Source organism: Mastigoproctus giganteus, chromosome 6, assembly GCF_048544385.1.
Source record: "Mastigoproctus giganteus isolate SK-2022 chromosome 6, ASM4854438v1, whole genome shotgun sequence".
In the NCBI taxonomy this organism is placed as follows: domain Eukaryota; kingdom Metazoa; phylum Arthropoda; class Arachnida; order Uropygi; family Thelyphonidae; genus Mastigoproctus; species Mastigoproctus giganteus.
Window position 1 is genome coordinate 13,909,219 of NC_143580.1, and position 17,781 is coordinate 13,926,999.

The following is a 17,781-nucleotide window of genomic DNA, read 5'->3' on the forward strand; positions in this document are numbered from 1 at the left end:
CCTAGTTTGTAGATGCTGCAATTTACAGAACTAATCTTTCTTGGAAAGATTTTGTTCCCCTCACTCATTGACCACTATAATTGCCTTTACAAAAACAAAATCCCTTCTCCTTACACTTGATAGTTAGTTATATCCTTAAATACTTCTTAAATTAAGGTATTATGGAACCTTGTGGTTCCATTTTATCTGGATATCTTAATGTATAGAGTCACTTCTACAATCAAATCTAGAGTACTGCTTTTTCTCATTGCTTCTTTAACATGCTGGTGTAGAAAACAGTCATCTAAATAAATTCAGAAAAGTCTTGCTATTGTCTTCTTTGGTCCTTAGCTGGCAGCTGGGGGAGGCGGTTGGCCACGCAACCAGTATGCTGCTGTAGGTGCCGCAGGGTTTCGGACTTGCTTTGTGATGTTCTTCCATACCTTACGATCCATGGCTTCAGTCCTGGCCTGGTTAAGGTCGAGACGTCGGCTCTTCAAGTCATCTTCCACTTGCTTGGCCCACGTTTTCCTAGGCGCGGTCCGTTGGATGCTCCATTGGGTGGGTCGTTGTCTCCAAAGGAGTGTGGATCGTATTCTGTTCGTGCCCATTCTACATACGTGGCCAAACCATCTGAGCCTTCGCTTCTGGATTTGGTCGGCAATGGTTGGTTGCTGTTGGCATCTGGCGCGGATGGTATCATTAGTGATGCGGTCGCGAAGAGAGATGCCCAAGATCTGCCGCAGGCATCGCATTTGGAATACCTCAAGTTTGTTCAAATCTAACTTGAGACAAATCCATGTTTCCGATCCGTAAAGAAGAATGGGCAGGATCAAAGTCCGGAAGAGTCGGATTTTAGTCTTTGTGGAAATGTTGGTCCTCTTCCACAGACACCATTTGAGCGAGGCGAACGCAGTGGCCGCCTGTCCAATTCTGCTGTGGATTTCCATGGTGGATGCAACTTTCTTCTCCTGGACCAGCGACCCAAGGTATTTAAAGTCCTGCACTTGCTCGATCTGGACGCCTTCGAGATAGATGGTGGCTTGCGACCCATCTGTTGTCAGGGCCTTTGTCTTACCAGCATTGATCTTCAAACTTGCTATTGTGAAAGTAACCAACCCAGAAGTTTCACTAAATATCAACTCCCCATTACAAAACATCCTAGTTTACTTGGCCTGCTCTTTATCTTATAATTTTTTGTTATATGCTATATATATGCTCCTTTAACTAAGCATAATTCCTCCTTCCTCCACACACACTTATAATATTCAAATTCTGCATCCTTTATGAGTGATACCATGTCTCTGATATCCCTACAACATCTGCATTTGATGACTTAATTAGTACTTCAAATTCATCAAATTCCTAATATAGTCCACTAATGTAATTGTCCCACAAAGATCCCCAGCAGGCTTTGTAATCCCAACACCTTCCTAGGCTGTTGCATGTCCCTATATACCTGCCTGAGGCTACTGTTAATATTATTAGTGTTCACCCCCCAGATAGCAGACACTTCTCTCTTATGAAGTGTCTGCTATCTCCAACTTGACTGTTGGCATGATGCTCTCCAGGCATCCTCCACATCTGTCCATGAGATTGGAGTGGTGAACAGCTTGGTAATGTCTGGCTTATGTACTGCTACTCTCCAATGAAAACTGACATTATGGAGCTCCACATGCAGTGTGTTTGTACAGACACCTTATATAACCCCATTTGATACCTTAAACTTTAGTGGTCTCCTTGTGTTTTCTTGGACAGTGGTGATACTGTCACACTTCCATGATAGTATCACTTGCAGTTGACTGGATGGCGTATGCTATCAGCATCTGCAGAAATCAACAAGCCAGCAATGTGACATCCAATAATAACACTTCTCACAGAATTAGTCATCTCAGCTCTATGTACCACAACTAGGACAACTAACCTATATGGCTTTTATACCTTCCTTATATATTGGTCTGAGTTGCTTGTTTACCAGGAAGGTCCAATGGAATGTGAAAACAGAGGTGTCTAGTTTTTGGAGGGTAGTGTACATGCCGGATGGCATTTTCTAGTAACCTAGAGCAGTGGTCTCCAAACTTTTTTAATCACACACCCTTATTTTACTTAAAAGGGTTCACCCTGCAATAAAAAAAAAATTAAATATATAAGTTTAATATATTTTTTCATTTATAAATCATTTACATGGAAAGGCATTATATCTAAAATCACATTTATAAAGTCATTTGATTGTTTGCTTGATCTACATTTGTTCAGTAAGTTAAACAAGGATGGAAAAAGCGAGCACATGGCTGCTTCGTTTCGGACATGGGCAAAACCAACGGCATGATCAAACAAAGCTGTTATATTGAAGTATATAAAAAAAAAATTATAATTTTTATTTTTTTGAATTACGTCTTGAAAAACTAAAGTTTTCATAATTATTGACTTATTGCGGATTATCTCGTGGACCCCTAGGAGTGCATGGACCACTGACCTAGAGAATTACAATGGTGGCATCCTAACTTTCCCACATTCACAAAAGCCTAAATTCCAACAGTGTTTCTTCGAGTGTTAAGTGGGGACACTCCATTGTCATATATATTGCTAATGTAAAATAAAGGGATATGCAGTAGAGAATTAAGCATCATCCTCCAGGTAATTCTGCATCGGAGTGTCCCATTGAAAACTCTTGTGTAAAGTACTCAAACATAATCACAGAATAGCAATGAAGCAATGCCCATTGTACGCATAAACATGAAATTTCCACATCCCATTTTAGCTGAGGTAATCAGTGCCCATGATAATACCAACAAATTAAAGGCTTGAATTGAATAGCAATTATAAATAGAAATACTGTGCAATTTTTGACCATACTGATACCCATTGTATGTAATGTTTATTTAATCTTTAAAAGAACCTTTACGTTGTATGCTGATACCTAAGCTTTTGAATAAGCTATTATTCACTAAATCTCAAATAAACTAAATAAATTTGTCTCCAATGAGACAAATTTATTTAGTTTATTTGAGATTTCGTCTGTGGTCTGAGCAAGAGGAAGAATGCCACCAACGTCAAGCTTGCTCAAAGCCTTAAACACCCCAATCAGATCACCGTACAGGTGCTGTTTCCAGACTGCAATCTGCAGAACTTAAGCCTTTCTTGGTAAGAGCATCATTTGTTCCCCTCACCAATCTCATTGCCCTTCTCTGCTCGTTCCAGCAGCTCTACATCCTTCCTAAAGTGAGGCTTCCAGACCTGTATACAGTACTCAAGGTGTGGCCTGACCATTGCCTTATATAAGCAAATAATCACCGTTTGATCCCTGCTAGCAAATTTCCTGTATATCATTGACAAGATCTGAGCTACTCTTGCAACCTGTCTGCACTACTCAGAAAACTTCATATCTGACAGCACAATTATCCCCAGGCTTTTAAATTCTCACTACCCTTAGTGTAGTACCGCACAGTTGGCACATTACCATGGGGTGCATTACTGCTACCCATACTTTGCATTTGTCAAGGTTAAACTTCAGTTGCCACTTCTCAGCCCGTCTACTAACTTTTCTAGATCCTGTTACAGTAGCATACCTTGATTACTGTCATTAACCATTCTGCCAACCTTTGTATCATCTATTTAGCCACTTGATTTATTTACATCTCCTGTGAACATTCAAGAACATATGAACTTCGAGAAATTGCATAGTTGATAGGTGCTAATTAAATATCTTATGACTTGTTAGCATGGTAACAAAGTAGCTATTATTACTTTTGTTCTTTTTCTTGTTTATACTCTCTTACGACCAGGTTAAAGGAGTTCACATTAATTATTTTGACAATGAATGCAATAACTGTATTTAGTTTTACTGTTAAATGGTAGAATGAAAAGAATGAAATAGTTGTATGTTTGCATTATTTCAAATTTTTACTAACAGAACTCAGTAGGTGTTTGTAAATAATTCAGCAGCCATATATTGAATAAAACTAAAGCACAGAGATCTCGAAAAAATAATAAAATAAAAAGTTTTAATCCCTCTTCATTATAACAAAATACTTCAAGTTGTATTTTTTTAATGACAAAACCAGTACGTAACATTTTGGTTTCTGCAACCAACACTTCCTTACAATGCACGATAACTGCATTCTAAAAAACTTAATTACTCAAAAGTTTTCTTGCACCTTTTGTTTGTACTTGTCAAGGTCAGGCTTAATATTTAATATTTTGTGTAGTACTGTACTGATAACATATGCGTGTCAACAGTTGTGAGCTCAGATTCTTGTTTCTTTTCACGAATGAAAAAAGCATTTTGTAAAAATGTGTTGCCAAACAATGCATATATTTCGCAGGCAAATTGAACTCTTTGGAAGTCATTCTGCAGGTAAACAGAAACAAAAGTTTAGAATTCCAATCACGAACTTTTTTCTTAGAACTGTGTTACACTGAAATTAAATGCCACACCGAACATGGAAAAATTGGTTTGTAAAACACGAAATCTTAATCTATTTTCGAACTTATTTCTCAACAATTCAATATTTGAGACTCTTTTATGCTAGTAGTAGTAGTAGTAGTAGTATGTGATGCAAGAAAGCAAATGTATGAGCTTATGCAGCATCAGCCAAAAAAAAAAAAATCACACCATTCCCTCCAAATGCCTGTCCAGTTCCTCCTTAAATTTATTCAACCTATCAACTTCCACAACGACAGATCGAAGTTTGTTCCAGCAATTAACCACCCACTGGCTAAAGGCAAATTTCCGCACATCCAATCTACATCTATCTTTTCTTAATTTGAATTTATGCCCCCTTAGGTTCGTAATCTGAACAAGTGGAAGGATCCCATCAGAATTCAGCATGCTGAACCCATTCAAGGCCTTATACACCTCAATCAGATCACCGCGCAGGTGCCTAGTCTCCAGCCACTGCAATTTGCAGAACTTAAGCCTCTCTTGATAAGAGGATCCCTTCATTCCCCTCACTAATCTTGTTGCCCTTCTCTGTACACGCTCAAGTAAATCTACATCCTTCCTAAAATGAGGCCTCCAGACCTGTACACAGTACTCAAGGTGTGGCCTGACCATTGCCTTATACAGAGGGATAATCACCTCCTTTTCCCTGCTAGCAAAATTCCTATATATCATTGACAAAACCCCATGACCTGCCTTGGCAGCCTGTCTGCATTGCTCAGAAAACTTCATATCTGCCTGCACAATTACGCCCAGGTCTTTTTCATTTTCTACCACCTTAAGTGTTGGTACGTTTCTCTGGGGTTACTTCTACCCATATGCAGTACTTTGCATTTGTCAAGGTTAAACTTCAGTTGCCACTTCTTAGCCCATCTGCCCAAATTATCTAGATCCTGTTGCAGTAGCACACTGCCATTACTGTCATTAACGACCCTGCCACCCTTTGTATCATCTGCAAACTTCGACACTAAGCCTGATATTCCTTCATCAATATCATTGATAAATATACAAAACAACAGTGGACCCAACACCGAACCCTGTGGGACTCCACTAATAACATTAGTCCAAGAAGAGCCGCACCCATTGATTACTACCCTCTGTCTTCTCCCACTTAACCATCCTTTTATCCATTGTAGCAACTTACCCTTAATACCATTCTGCTCCAATTTGTACAATAGTCTTCCATGCGCAACAGTGTCAAAAGCTTTCCTGAAATCCAAACATATGATATCAAAATTATTTTTTGCATCCAGTTCCTTTGTAACCACATCATAGTATCCTATCAAATTTGTCAGACAAGACTTTCCCTTAACAAACCCATGCTGTGTCTGAATTATTGCTGCACTATTGTACGTTGATGTTGTGAGTTTGTTTTTTCCTTGAAACTGATGATTCAATCTTTGGGCAGGGGTTAAGTTCACAATTACTACAGCTCATTCTAAAACATGGTTGAACTTTATTATTTTGCTGCACAACACTGAAACATTTTGGTGAATTAAGAAATGGTAAGCATTAATTTTTAAGTTTTTCATTTAATTATTTAATTTCTCTACAACACTATTTTTAGAACTGGAGCTCAGCCAGTTACCAAACAAGTTTATTTAGTGGAATTTCATATTTTTTCAGTATTTAATATACTGAAATATAATTTAAACTACAGTAGAACCCTGAGAAGAAATTCCCACATAAAAAGTTTTCCCCTGTACTAGGTTTAGTTTCTTAATTCCAAATTTCAACTCTGTATATTGTAATGTATTATTTTCCCCGAGTAAGAAGTGTTTGTAGGTTTGGTGCTCGGATTTCACTTGAAATCCGAGCACCAAACATTTTTGAGACTTTTCCAAGCTTATTGAGTGTAAAAGACAGTGGTTATAGAGCCTTGAATAACTTCCCAAATTGTGATCCTGGGACCCCTTGCACCCTCAGGTTGGCTCACCCTTGCCTGGGATGCAGTCCCACTAAAGCTTATGGCTGTTCAGTATGGATTTGATTTGGTTAATAATGATATGATTATCTAATGTTGGGGACATTTTGCAATGCAGAAATTGGACTAGTTTGGGAATGTTACATTGCATTCAGCATTCTGGGCTACTGGAAATTTATATAGAAATTTTGATTGTCACATGTTTCTTAGAAGAAACATGAAAGTCTCTTTTTAACCGTTATGACTGCCCTAGTTCACAGAGCTGGTTGCTGTTTAGGAGCTACTGAAGTAATGGGATGATAGGTAATGTTTATATTTGGTTGGTTGCTGGATGGAGATACTGAAGAATGGACTGGAATACATACCATAATATATGGCTGTGTATGTAACTTATGAGGGGTTCAAAAAAGATTTGTATTCATCCAGTAGGTTGAAACAAACACCATTATGCCACCTCTCAACCTTCTATCACAACTACTTCTGGGTAAATATAAATCTCTTTTGAAATTTCTCAATAAAATTTGAACAGCCAAAATACAACATAGTGTTTCCATTCCCAGTAATGAGATAGAAATGGACAAATCAAATTCTCAGCCTGGAACTCTGAAAATCATCAGTCATTTCAAGATACCCATAAACTATCCCCTTGACATGTGAAGAGTGTTTTTCCCACTTTGGGGGAGTATTTTTAATGTGTCAACATTATTGTTTGACGTGTGCCAATGGAAGTCCTTTCCATTGGCACACGTTAATCCACCATTTCTATGCATGGCCTCAATTCATGAGGTTTTCTGCCCCACCTTTTGGCATTCTGCTAATACGGCAGTTTTTGACTGTATCCATGTTCAATATGTTCTGCACTTTTCGGCATTACGCTCAGCAGCCGAGAAGGGCATCGGGTACCATTTTATTGTCAGCAATTCAGTCTGTTTACAGCATATGATAGTATAAATATGTTATTAGGCTTTTATATGCATTCGCAAGTGAAAAAGGACTATGTTCTACTTTTCGGTGATTTTTGCTTTACGGCAGGAGTCTGGAATGTCCTCACTCACCTGCCATGTGAGTGAGGCCCTACTCTATATTAGATTATTTGCAATTTTGAAAGCTCTTGAAATATACGGTTCTTGGATTAAATCACAGGTAACAAATTATTTTTACCATTAGCATATAGTTTTCACTGCATCAGTGTGTCTAGAGTTCAAATAAACAATTTATAGAAGAAATAGTTACATAGAGAATGTCTAGAGTAATGCACATGGTCACTGTTGCACATGCTGTGTCGGCAGCTTTACATTTGAGGAAAACCAGACATTAACACTTTCGTTTATCTAAAACTTCTAGTGTTGTGTATTTGCACAAATTACTTCAATAAAATGTTTTCAAAGTTTAAAGCAGTATCAGTTTCAACTACTAGTGATTAGATGATTAGATTTTAAAGTGGGTTGGGTTGGGTTGTTTTATGCCGAGGTAACTTGCCTAAACCTGCCAATGACAAGCTTAGGCAAGTTGAAGAAATACACTGCATAAATATTTTATTACAATTTGAGGAACATTTCTCACAGTCACATGTAGTTCTGTGTTCATTCATTCCTAACGTTGCCTTAAGATTTGGCTTTTAAAAAAATTGCTGTTCAACTCAATCAATGTTAGCAAAATTTAACAAAACTTTTGTATAGGTTAGTACAATTGCATCAGTTTAATTCATAGCCTTCTACTAAAGTAGTGAAGTTGGCATCATTTTAATTATATCTCATATTGTGAATACCTTCGCAATGAGTTGACATGGTATTGCACTACCTCGAATAAGTAACACTTCACCAGAGGAGAAGACTAATGTTACTTATTCTCGGGGAACACTACCACTCAGGCAGCAACATTTTGAAGCTTATTGGTGGGTGGGCAGGTACCCTGGTTGTTGCAATTAAAATAATGCTAACTGAACTAATTTGTTAGATGGCTACGAATAAATTGATGCAGTTGCACTAACCTACCGTATTTCCCCATGTATAAGGCGCACCTTAATTTTGGGGCCCGAAATTTGAAAAGAAAAAAAAAAAAAAAAAATGTATTACATAAAGTTATTGAACTCAAGTTTTATTCATCATAAAATTCATACAACTCCTCATCACTGTCAAAACTCCCATCCATTGTCCTCATCTGTGTCTGATGATGAATCACTGTCTTCATATATTGCCTCGTTCTCAGTTCCATCTATGGCATTTGAAATGCCACACGTCTTAAATGACTTGACAACGATCTCAATCTTGATATTATCCCATGATCTTTTCACCCAGGTACAAACGTTTCCTATAGTTGGTTTCTTCACTCTTCCTGCTGGTGTCAAATTATCCTCAGAATACTTCATCCATTGGTTCCATTCGTCTCTCATGGCAGCTTTGAAGGGTTTGTTAATGCTGACATCAAGTGGTTGGAGCTGGGATGTCAAGCCTCCAGGTATGATGGCAAGTTTTGTTTTTTGCTCTGCAGCAATATTTGTGTTTTTTGTTATGTGTGCCCTGAACTGATCAAGCACCAATAGGGCAGGTTTGCATAAGAGCCCACCTGGTCTCCTGCTCCAAACTTTCTCAAACCAGATCTTCATCCCATCTTGATCCATCCAACCCTTGTCATGAACGTGGACAATCACTCCTCGAGGAATGTCTTCTTTGGCATTGTTTTGCATTTGAAAATCAGCAGAGGCAGCTTGGTTCCGTCGGCACAACAAGCTAGAACAACTGTATAATGTTTCTTTTCATGTCCACTTGTCTTCAGTTACAGTTTTCACCCCCCTTATTAACAGTTCTGTTACTTGGGATATCAAATTGAAGGGGGACTTCATCCATATTTGCAATCTGTCCCAACTCAAACTGATGTGTCTTCCGACATTGAATGACAAAACGATGAAATTCAAGGACCTTCTGCTCATAGCTTTCAGGCATCTTTTGCAAGTCTGGTGCGTGTACATATGCTTAGTCCATTCCGTTTCATGAACGTGAAGCACCAATTGTGTCCTCCTTTGAAATCAGTAACTTCTTTTTCATCAGTAATTCTTTTTGCCTTATGCTGAACCATCTTTGTGGACACAGGAATTCCAATTTCCCTTTGCTCTTCAATTCCCTCTCTAAATCAGGCCATTTTGCTGACTTGCCTCTCATGGCCTTCTGCTGTGCTGTTTTCAGTAGGGTTTCTTCTTCCCGTAGCTGGTCTCAGATTGTTTTCTCAGTTGGAGGAGGACCAAACTTACGTTCAGCAGCACGATTTCCATTCACTTTTGCAAACTGGATCACTTTTAACTTGAATTCAGCACTGTGCGAAAATCTTTTCTGAGCCATTTCTGGGCAGAACGTGGCAAAACGTAACCTAATATACCAGTAACAAGTGCGAAACAATGAGCGCAAAGACAACAAGCACGAAAAAGCGGAAAATGCAAGTAAAAAAATTTAAAACCATTGTATAAGACGCACCCAGTTTTTAGACCCCAAATTTTTCGAAAAAGGGTGCGTCTTATACATGGGGAAATATGGTATATGGTAGTCATTCTACCATATAGTATGAGGCTCTTGCCCTAAAATACTTTATAATCTATACTACTGCACACCATCAGGCATCTCTCATATTCTGGAGTTATACTTCATAACTTGGTTGTCACTATTGCAGTACTGCCCACCCACCCACCGATCAGAAGCCAGTAAGCTTCGAAATGTTGCTGTCTGGGTGATGGTATCTGCCAAGAATAAGTAACATTAGTCTTCTCCACTGGTGAAGCATTATTTATTTGAGGTAGTGCAATACCATGGCAACTTTTGAAGGTATTCGCAATATGAGATATAATTAAAAAGATGCCAGCTTAACTACTTTGGTGCACGGCTATGAATTAAACTGATGCAATTGTACTAACCTATATGCTAGTCATCCTACCGCATAGCATAAGGCTCTTACCCTAAAATACTTTATAGTCAAAACTATTTTGTGATTGAATATTTAATTGTCAACTTTATCATTTTAGATATTTTTATGAATGAATGGAAAACAATCTGTGGTAAAATGGAAATAGATGGTGACTTTTTTAAAAAAAATTAAGAAAAAAAAAAGTTCAGTCAGGAAAGAACCCTTCAATAAATTAATTTTCACACTATGAGGATTTATTAAAAAATTAAGAATAATAACTTTCATTTCAAACAAAATAAAATATAAATAAAGCTTAACAAAGCCCCTCTGTTAGGTAATATAAAGTGAAAGAATTATCTAACTTAAATATGCCAAAATAATAAGGTAGTAATAATAAATAAATAAAATAATAATAGTAATAAAATATTAAATTTTTTCCTATGAAATGTTGGCAGTGATCCCTAACCATAGCCTCATTCCCCTTTTGAGAATCTCACCAAACTAGATATAATATATACTGACTGCTACTTCACACTACTTGCTTGTGGCAAAAATGTGTGTCAGACTAAAGCCGAAGGTATAAAAAGTGCATCCAATTAAAGGAACAAACCAGACATCGGACAACTTGAAACTATAATACTTGTGTTATACAACAAAATCTGTACACTTCCGCAAAATAAAATACATAACATCGTTAACTGTACTCTATTCACAATGAAACTTCAAATGCCTTTGCCATATGGCCATTGAACAGAAATTTTATTTGCAGCATGCAACATATAAAATTCAGGAATTCTATGCCAAGCACTGGACCGTGGCTCAGCAAAAAATTTGCACACTCAACTGCAAGAATTGAACATTTATTTAAATGAGACGGAATATGTTCATAATTATTAAGTTTTTTACATGCAGTTCCCTAACACCTACATTAAAAACAAGTCCCTGCTTCCTTAGTGTTTGAATAATGCAAGTGAAGATGTCTCAAATGACGGCAACAGTTTGCACTAATGGTTACTCCATTTTGAAATACAATATATACAAATAAGTCACACAATTCTTATTTTGTAAGAATGGTTTATTTGAATCTTTTGTGTCTACAGAAGCACAGAATAAGAATAAACATCAATAATTCTGGCACAAATAAGAATTCTTGAGGGTAATTCTGTATATATAACCACTGTAACAATAAAGAGCTCTGAATACGAAAAGATGGCATGGAGGGTGTACTCTGAAGACGCTGCATGAGAGGCCAACAACACGAAGTCAACAACCCTTCTCTAAACACATCCTAAACTTGCAGGAAAGCCAGTAAAAAGCCATGTCACTATGGATCTTCGAGGTGATACAGTACTGATACAAAATGGCAACGCTATGCACTCAACAAACTGAAGTGATTCAGTAACATGTATGTGGGACACAACAGGATAAACACAATAAAGAGGCACATTCTGACAGTTTTTTGTGGGGGAAAAGGGGAGGGAGGGACTTGGCTGAAGAACAAATCACATCGGAAGGTCTATTTGTAGCTAGGATGGTGGAAGCCTCGGATGTGTGTTCTGTTTTCTCGAATTTCTCTTGGCCGCATCGCATCGCTGTTTCTGCTGCTCTCTGAGCTGCCTCACTCCTGCTGACTATGAAACAAGTATACAGTACATTAGAGCGTGTGTAGCACCAAGGTGCTAAGCTAGCAGTAATAACTATGAATAATGTTGGACAAAAACAACAGTGCTGGATATTCTGTACATTTGGACTGAGGTATTGTGATTAGATTTAAATACTAAAGTGTCTTTACAATTTAATATATATACTTTTCTATTTTTTTTTCTTTTTTTTTTTTTAACAAATGCACAATTACAAGTTACATTAATTTACCTTTAGAACAAACAACAGTTTTAACTAATTCAAGCAGAAAGTCTTTCCTGCCATGCTGATTAACAAGCTTGCTCTGAAAACTTTAGCAAATGTTAGATGGATTATCCAGCCAGATGATACGTTAATACAAAACAAAACTATGGAGATGGTTAAAAAAATTATTGGATGAAATTTAAGCAGTCAAAAAGCTGTACATGGACAGGGTAATGTATCTAAACAGTAATGACGATGAATGTTAGCGTATTACAGATAAATAAGCATGAGACAAGAACCCTCCCCCCTTCCCCTACTGTACAGCACACCAGCAATGGAAGTTTGCCCAAATGATGACCAGTGGTAAATGTTAGGAATTAAGTCTTTAAACACACTGAATGTAGTTTCATCGACCAACTTATCCACTGCCCAGGAGTGTCAATCAGAATGGTGCCACTATCCACGTGCCCAGTTGTGTGGTAGATAGCAAAAAAGCTGTCAGTATATCCTGTGGGAAAAACTTGGGCAAAGTGCAAGCTGTTACTTTGAGGCAGCCAGGTTAAGAGATAAGGTCTGATTACTTTTTCTTCAGAGTGAAAAAACTGCGACGCTTGTGTTCATCCTTCTTCTCGTCTCCTTTGGCAGGCAGTGTTTGGGAACGGGATGGACCTGCAGAACCCTCATCTGAGGCAGCTGCTTGTAGCTTCTGAAGCCAGGAATTCATCTCCTCCTATAAAAAAGAAACTTTTAGAAAAATAAAAATCGTGCTTATAATAATTATTTATTACAAATCAGTTTGTAATTTTGACCAAGGAACTATTTCTGGTTTAATCATAACCAAGTAACACCAAATTTTGGTACTTAGCATTGCTTGCCTGAAATGCTGGCAAGTCAATGCTTTTCCTGTAAAAGCAAAACCATTAACTTTTATAAGAAATCTTTAATTTTAACCTTTTTTTTTTGGCTGATACCAGCAGGGTGATTTAAACTTGTTGTGGCCCTTAGCTATAACATGTATGAGGCCCTTCCTCGTCCACCAAATAATAATAAATTAACTAGGTTGTACAATTAAGCTGGCTTTGATAGGCGTGTAATATTAGCATTAGCAGAGACATTTGATTCAAGAAAGCAAGCTTATGCAGCATCAGCCAAAAAAAAAAAAAAAAAAAACCACTTCCACTTCACCCCTCTGTTCGTTCAAAATACCTGTCCAGCTGAGCCTTAAACTTATTTAGGCTATCAACTTCCACTACAAGGGATGGAAGTCTGTTCCACCAACCCACTGGCTAAAGGCAAATTTCCGCACGTCTATCCTACATCTGTCTTTCCTCAATTTGAATTTATGCCCTCTCAGGTGATTATTCTGAGCGAGAGGAAGAATCCCATCAGCATTGAGCATGCTCAAACCATTCGAGGCTTTATACACCTCTATCAGATCACCTCGCTGGTGCCTAGTCTCCAGACACTGTAATTTGCAAAACTTAAGCCTTTCTTCGTAAGAGCACCCCTTTGTTCCATTCACTAATCTTGTTGCCCTTCTCTGTACTCGTTCCAGCAGCTCTACATCCTTCTTGAAATGAGGCCTCCAGACTTGTATACAGTACTCTAGGTGAGGCCTGACCATTGCCTTATACAAGGGAATAATCACCTCCTTATCCCTGCTAGAAAAATTCGTGTATATCATTGACAAGACACCATGAGCTACTCTTGCAGCTCGTCTGCACTGCTCAGAGAACTTCATATCTGCCTGCACAACCACCCCCAGGTCCCTTTCATTCTCTGCCACTGTCAGTGTAGTACCACAGAGTTGATACGTTGCTCTGTGGTTGCTGTTTCCCATATGTAGTACTTTACATTTGTCAATGTTAAACTTCATTTGTCACCTCTCAGCCCATCTGCTCAACCTTTCCAGTATTATGTATTAAAAAAATATGTATTATAAAAAGGCAAATTAATTACATTTGTGCATGTTTTTTATTAACATGTTAAATTAATAACAAAATTTAATGATATAATTTAAAATTATAATCTGTAAATTATATGTATGTATATCATAAAAATTAATCTTTGCACATTCTTTGGTTTTTTCTACAAAAGAAAGAAAAATAAATAATGAACAAAAATCAGTAAACGGCAGAATTCTTGTTCTAACATTTACTGTTGTTGTTGTCAGCAAGTGACCCTCTGGAAGTGGCTAATTACTCATAGTACAAGCTGTATTGTTTTAAAAATAAATTTGGTAATGGACTTAGCAGCCAGCAGTCTTTCTACCATGAGTTATTAAGGCTATACTGTGTTAATTTATGGCAGTTGAAAGCCTACTGGCTGCCAAACAGAAATTTTGCTACATACAAAGCAAACAATCTACCAATGGAATTTTAAACTAAAATTAAATATTTTATCTAATGTATAGGTTGGTGAAATAGCATCAGTTTAATTCGTAGCCATCTACCAAAGTAGTTAAATTGGCATTGTTTTAATTATATCTCATATTGTGAATACCTTCACGACAAGTTGCCAAGGTATTGTACTACCTCAAATAAGTAACACTTCACCAGTGGGGAAGACTACTGTTACTTATTCTCAGCAGATACCACCACCACCACCCAGGTGGCACCTTTTCAAAGCTTTATTGGCTTATCATCGGTGGGTGGGCAGGTACCCTGGTGTTGCTGTTGTTGTTATGGATGTTTAATGGCGCATAAACTACTATGGCTATAATGCGCCTATTCATTTTTTATATAGGGAAATCAAAAAATTTTTATAAAATCAGAAAAGATTTAAAAGTCCAATCTGCTTCAGAAAGTTGAAAAATTCAAAAATATTTGCCTTGTCACCAATGAGATTCTCTAAAGTTATTGGTTTATTAAGATTTACCAGTGATAGCAGGGTTGATGCTCTGTCTTGTCTATAGTAGGGGCAGTCAATGAGTATGTGTTTAACAGTCAGATTTATATAGCAATGTGGACACTGTGGTGGATCGTCTCCTCTAAGTAAATAAAGATGGGTATGACCTATTCTTGCCCTTGATAGGACTACTTCTTCTCGTCTTGATGTACGGATACTGGAGCACCAATTTTTTGGATCGTGTTTAAATTGAAAGAATTTATTATTTGTTTGAGAGTGCCAGATTTTTGTCCATTCTGACAAGCATGCAGCTTGAATAGCTACTGCAAAGTCTGATGGCGGAACAGGGATATTAGTTAAGTCTAAGCTATTTGGATTTTTTGCAGCTTTATCAGCCAGTTCATTGCCCAAAATACCAGAATGTGCTGGAATCCAACAGAAGATGACCTGTTGACGGTGTTCTTCAATTTTTAGTAATATGTTTCGTATTTCTTCTATAACAGGGTGAACTTTATCTGAGAAATTACATAAAGCCATGATTGAACTAAGCGAATCAGTGTAAATAACTGATTTTAAGGATCGATCAGCACAGAGATTTTGTAAGGCCAGTTTAATTGCATATATTTCAGCTGAAAAGATACTGAATTCAGGTGGAAGGGATACTGAAATAACGGTATTCGGAAACACTGCGGCTGCTCCAACGTTTGAATTTGATTTAGAGCCATCTGTATAAATTGGGGAAAAATCACTATATCTTTGAGTGTGAACTGCAAGAAGTTGTATGATATTAGATGCTTGTAAAATGTCTTTTCCCCATTGGCAGAGATAAGTGTCACAAGCCACCAGAGGAAGAGAAGCCCATGGTGGTTGACAGCAGGTTGCTACCTGTTGTACGGAGTGAACGGAAAGATTCCAAACTTCCATCAGTTCAAGGAGACGAAGACCAGCTGGCTTTACTATGCTAGGTTTATTTCTGAAGAGGTTTTCTAGTGGTGGATTGAACAGATATGACTGAATCGGATGCGAGGCACAGCTTTGTATCTTAACGGCATACTTTAGTAACAGTGTTTTTCTACGTAACGATAATGGGGGCTCATGAGCATCTATATAGAGACTATGTTTGGGCGACGTTCTAAAAGCACCAAGTGCAATCCTCAAAGCACTGTGTTGAATGGGATCAAGCCAGCATAATGCGCTCATTCTGGCAGAATCATAGATGGGAGCTCCATAATCAAGGCGGGATCTGATTAATGACCTGTATAGCCGAAGCAGAGAAGTACGATCTGCACCCCATGTTTGGGCAGATAAAGCTCTGAGTATGTTTAACTTTTTTAGATGTGAAGTCCGTACATTTTTAATATGATCTAGGAAATTTAACTTATTGTCAAGGGTTAATCCTAGAAATCGGATGTTGCTGGTGACCGGGACAAAGACGTTAGAAATTTGAAGTTCAGGATCTGGATGAAGTTTGCGTTGTCTACAGAAATGGATGGCAACTGTTTTCTGTTGTGAGAGCCGATAGCCGTTGAGGCTCGCCCATTGTTGAATTTTATTAAGTGATATCTGAAGCTGTCTTTCAATAGACCTCATGTTTTGAGAATGACAAGAGATGGAAAGGTCATCTGCATAAAGGTAAGTCTCAATTGTATTTGGAAGCTGCTTAGTAATAGAATCTATTCTCAGAGCAAAAAGAGTGGCACTCAGTACTGATCCCTGTGGAACACCTTCTTCCTGGACGAAAGTTGGGGAAAGGGCATGTTGATATCGAACTTGAAATAATCTAGTATGTAGAAAGTTCTGAATGAATATAGGAAGATTGCCTCGTAGTCCGAGAAAGTAAAGATCACTAAGTATACCATACCGCCAGGTGGTATCAAAAGCCTTCTCTATGTCTATTGAAACCATTACTAGATGTTCATGTTTGACAAAAGCATTACGGATGGCAAATTCAGCCTTGACCATAAGATCTAAGCATGATCTGTTTTGGCAAAAGCCATATTGACAATCGCTCATTAGATGTTCCGACTCAATGATCCAGACAAGTCTTCTGTGGATAATTTTCTCAAGGATTTTACTGAGGCAGCTTGAGAGAGATATGGGTCTATAGCTATTTGGGTTGGATGGATCTTTTCCAGGCTTCAGGAATGCCAAAATTGTAGAGTGATGCCAAGATGCTGGAAAAACATTTCTAAAAATATGCGATTGTAAAAGACCAGGAGGCAGTGCAGAGCTTTGTCATCAAGATGTTGTAGCATGACATAATAAATCCCATCTGGCCCAGCAGCACCATTGCGAGCTGTTCTAATGACATGTAAAAGTTCAGAATATTGCAGAGGTTTGTTATATGGGAGAAGACGGGTAGTTTGAAAATGAATAGCATGCTTTTCTTTAGTGTTTTTAATTCTTTGGAATGAGGTAGTATAGGCTGACGTTGCTGAGATTTCTGCAAAAGTATTGCCTAAAGCATTGGCTATATCTACTGGATTACAGAGATCTTTTCCATTCCAGGAGAGGATTGGAGAAGGTATGGTAGGAAACTTACCAGATAGCTGTCTAATTTTTTTCCATATTATTTTGGGATCGGTATTTCTGTGAAAAGTGGATGCAAAACGGGTCCAGGATTCTTTCTTTGCTTGTTTTTGTATGAAGCGTGCTTTTGCCCTTAATTTCTTATAATTAATGAGATTGACTGTGCTCGGACATTTCTGAAACAAATTCCAGGCTTTATTTTTTGCTCTCTTTGCTGTGGTGCATTTATCATTCCACCAGTAATTATAATGCTTTTGGCCCGGCGGATTTGATATTGGTATTGTGTCTTTAGCCACATTTAGAAGATGCGATGTGATGTAATCTG

The 17,781-nt window shown here is 37.8% G+C and overlaps 1 protein-coding gene across 7 annotated transcripts in view; it reads right to left on the reverse strand.

Moving 5' to 3' along the window:
- Positions 1–11,086: 11,086 nt before the first annotated feature.
- Positions 11,087–17,781, reverse strand: part of LOC150083961 (spectrin beta chain-like) — a 419,401-nt gene continuing 412,706 nt past the window's right edge. For 4 of the 7 annotated variants that reach the window (XM_090375833.1, XM_090375836.1, XM_090375835.1 and 1 more), the window contains 2 exons: positions 12,662–12,810; positions 11,088–11,866 (listed from right to left, as the gene is read on the reverse strand). In XM_090375833.1, the coding sequence (XP_090231959.1) occupies positions 11,854–11,866; positions 12,662–12,810 (162 nt within the window). In that variant the 3' untranslated portion in view covers positions 11,088–11,853. Of the gene's footprint in view, positions 12,811–17,781 lie in introns of all 7 variants that reach the window. The other 3 variants (XM_090375838.1, XM_090375834.1, XM_090375837.1) reach the window with 2 other exon arrangements.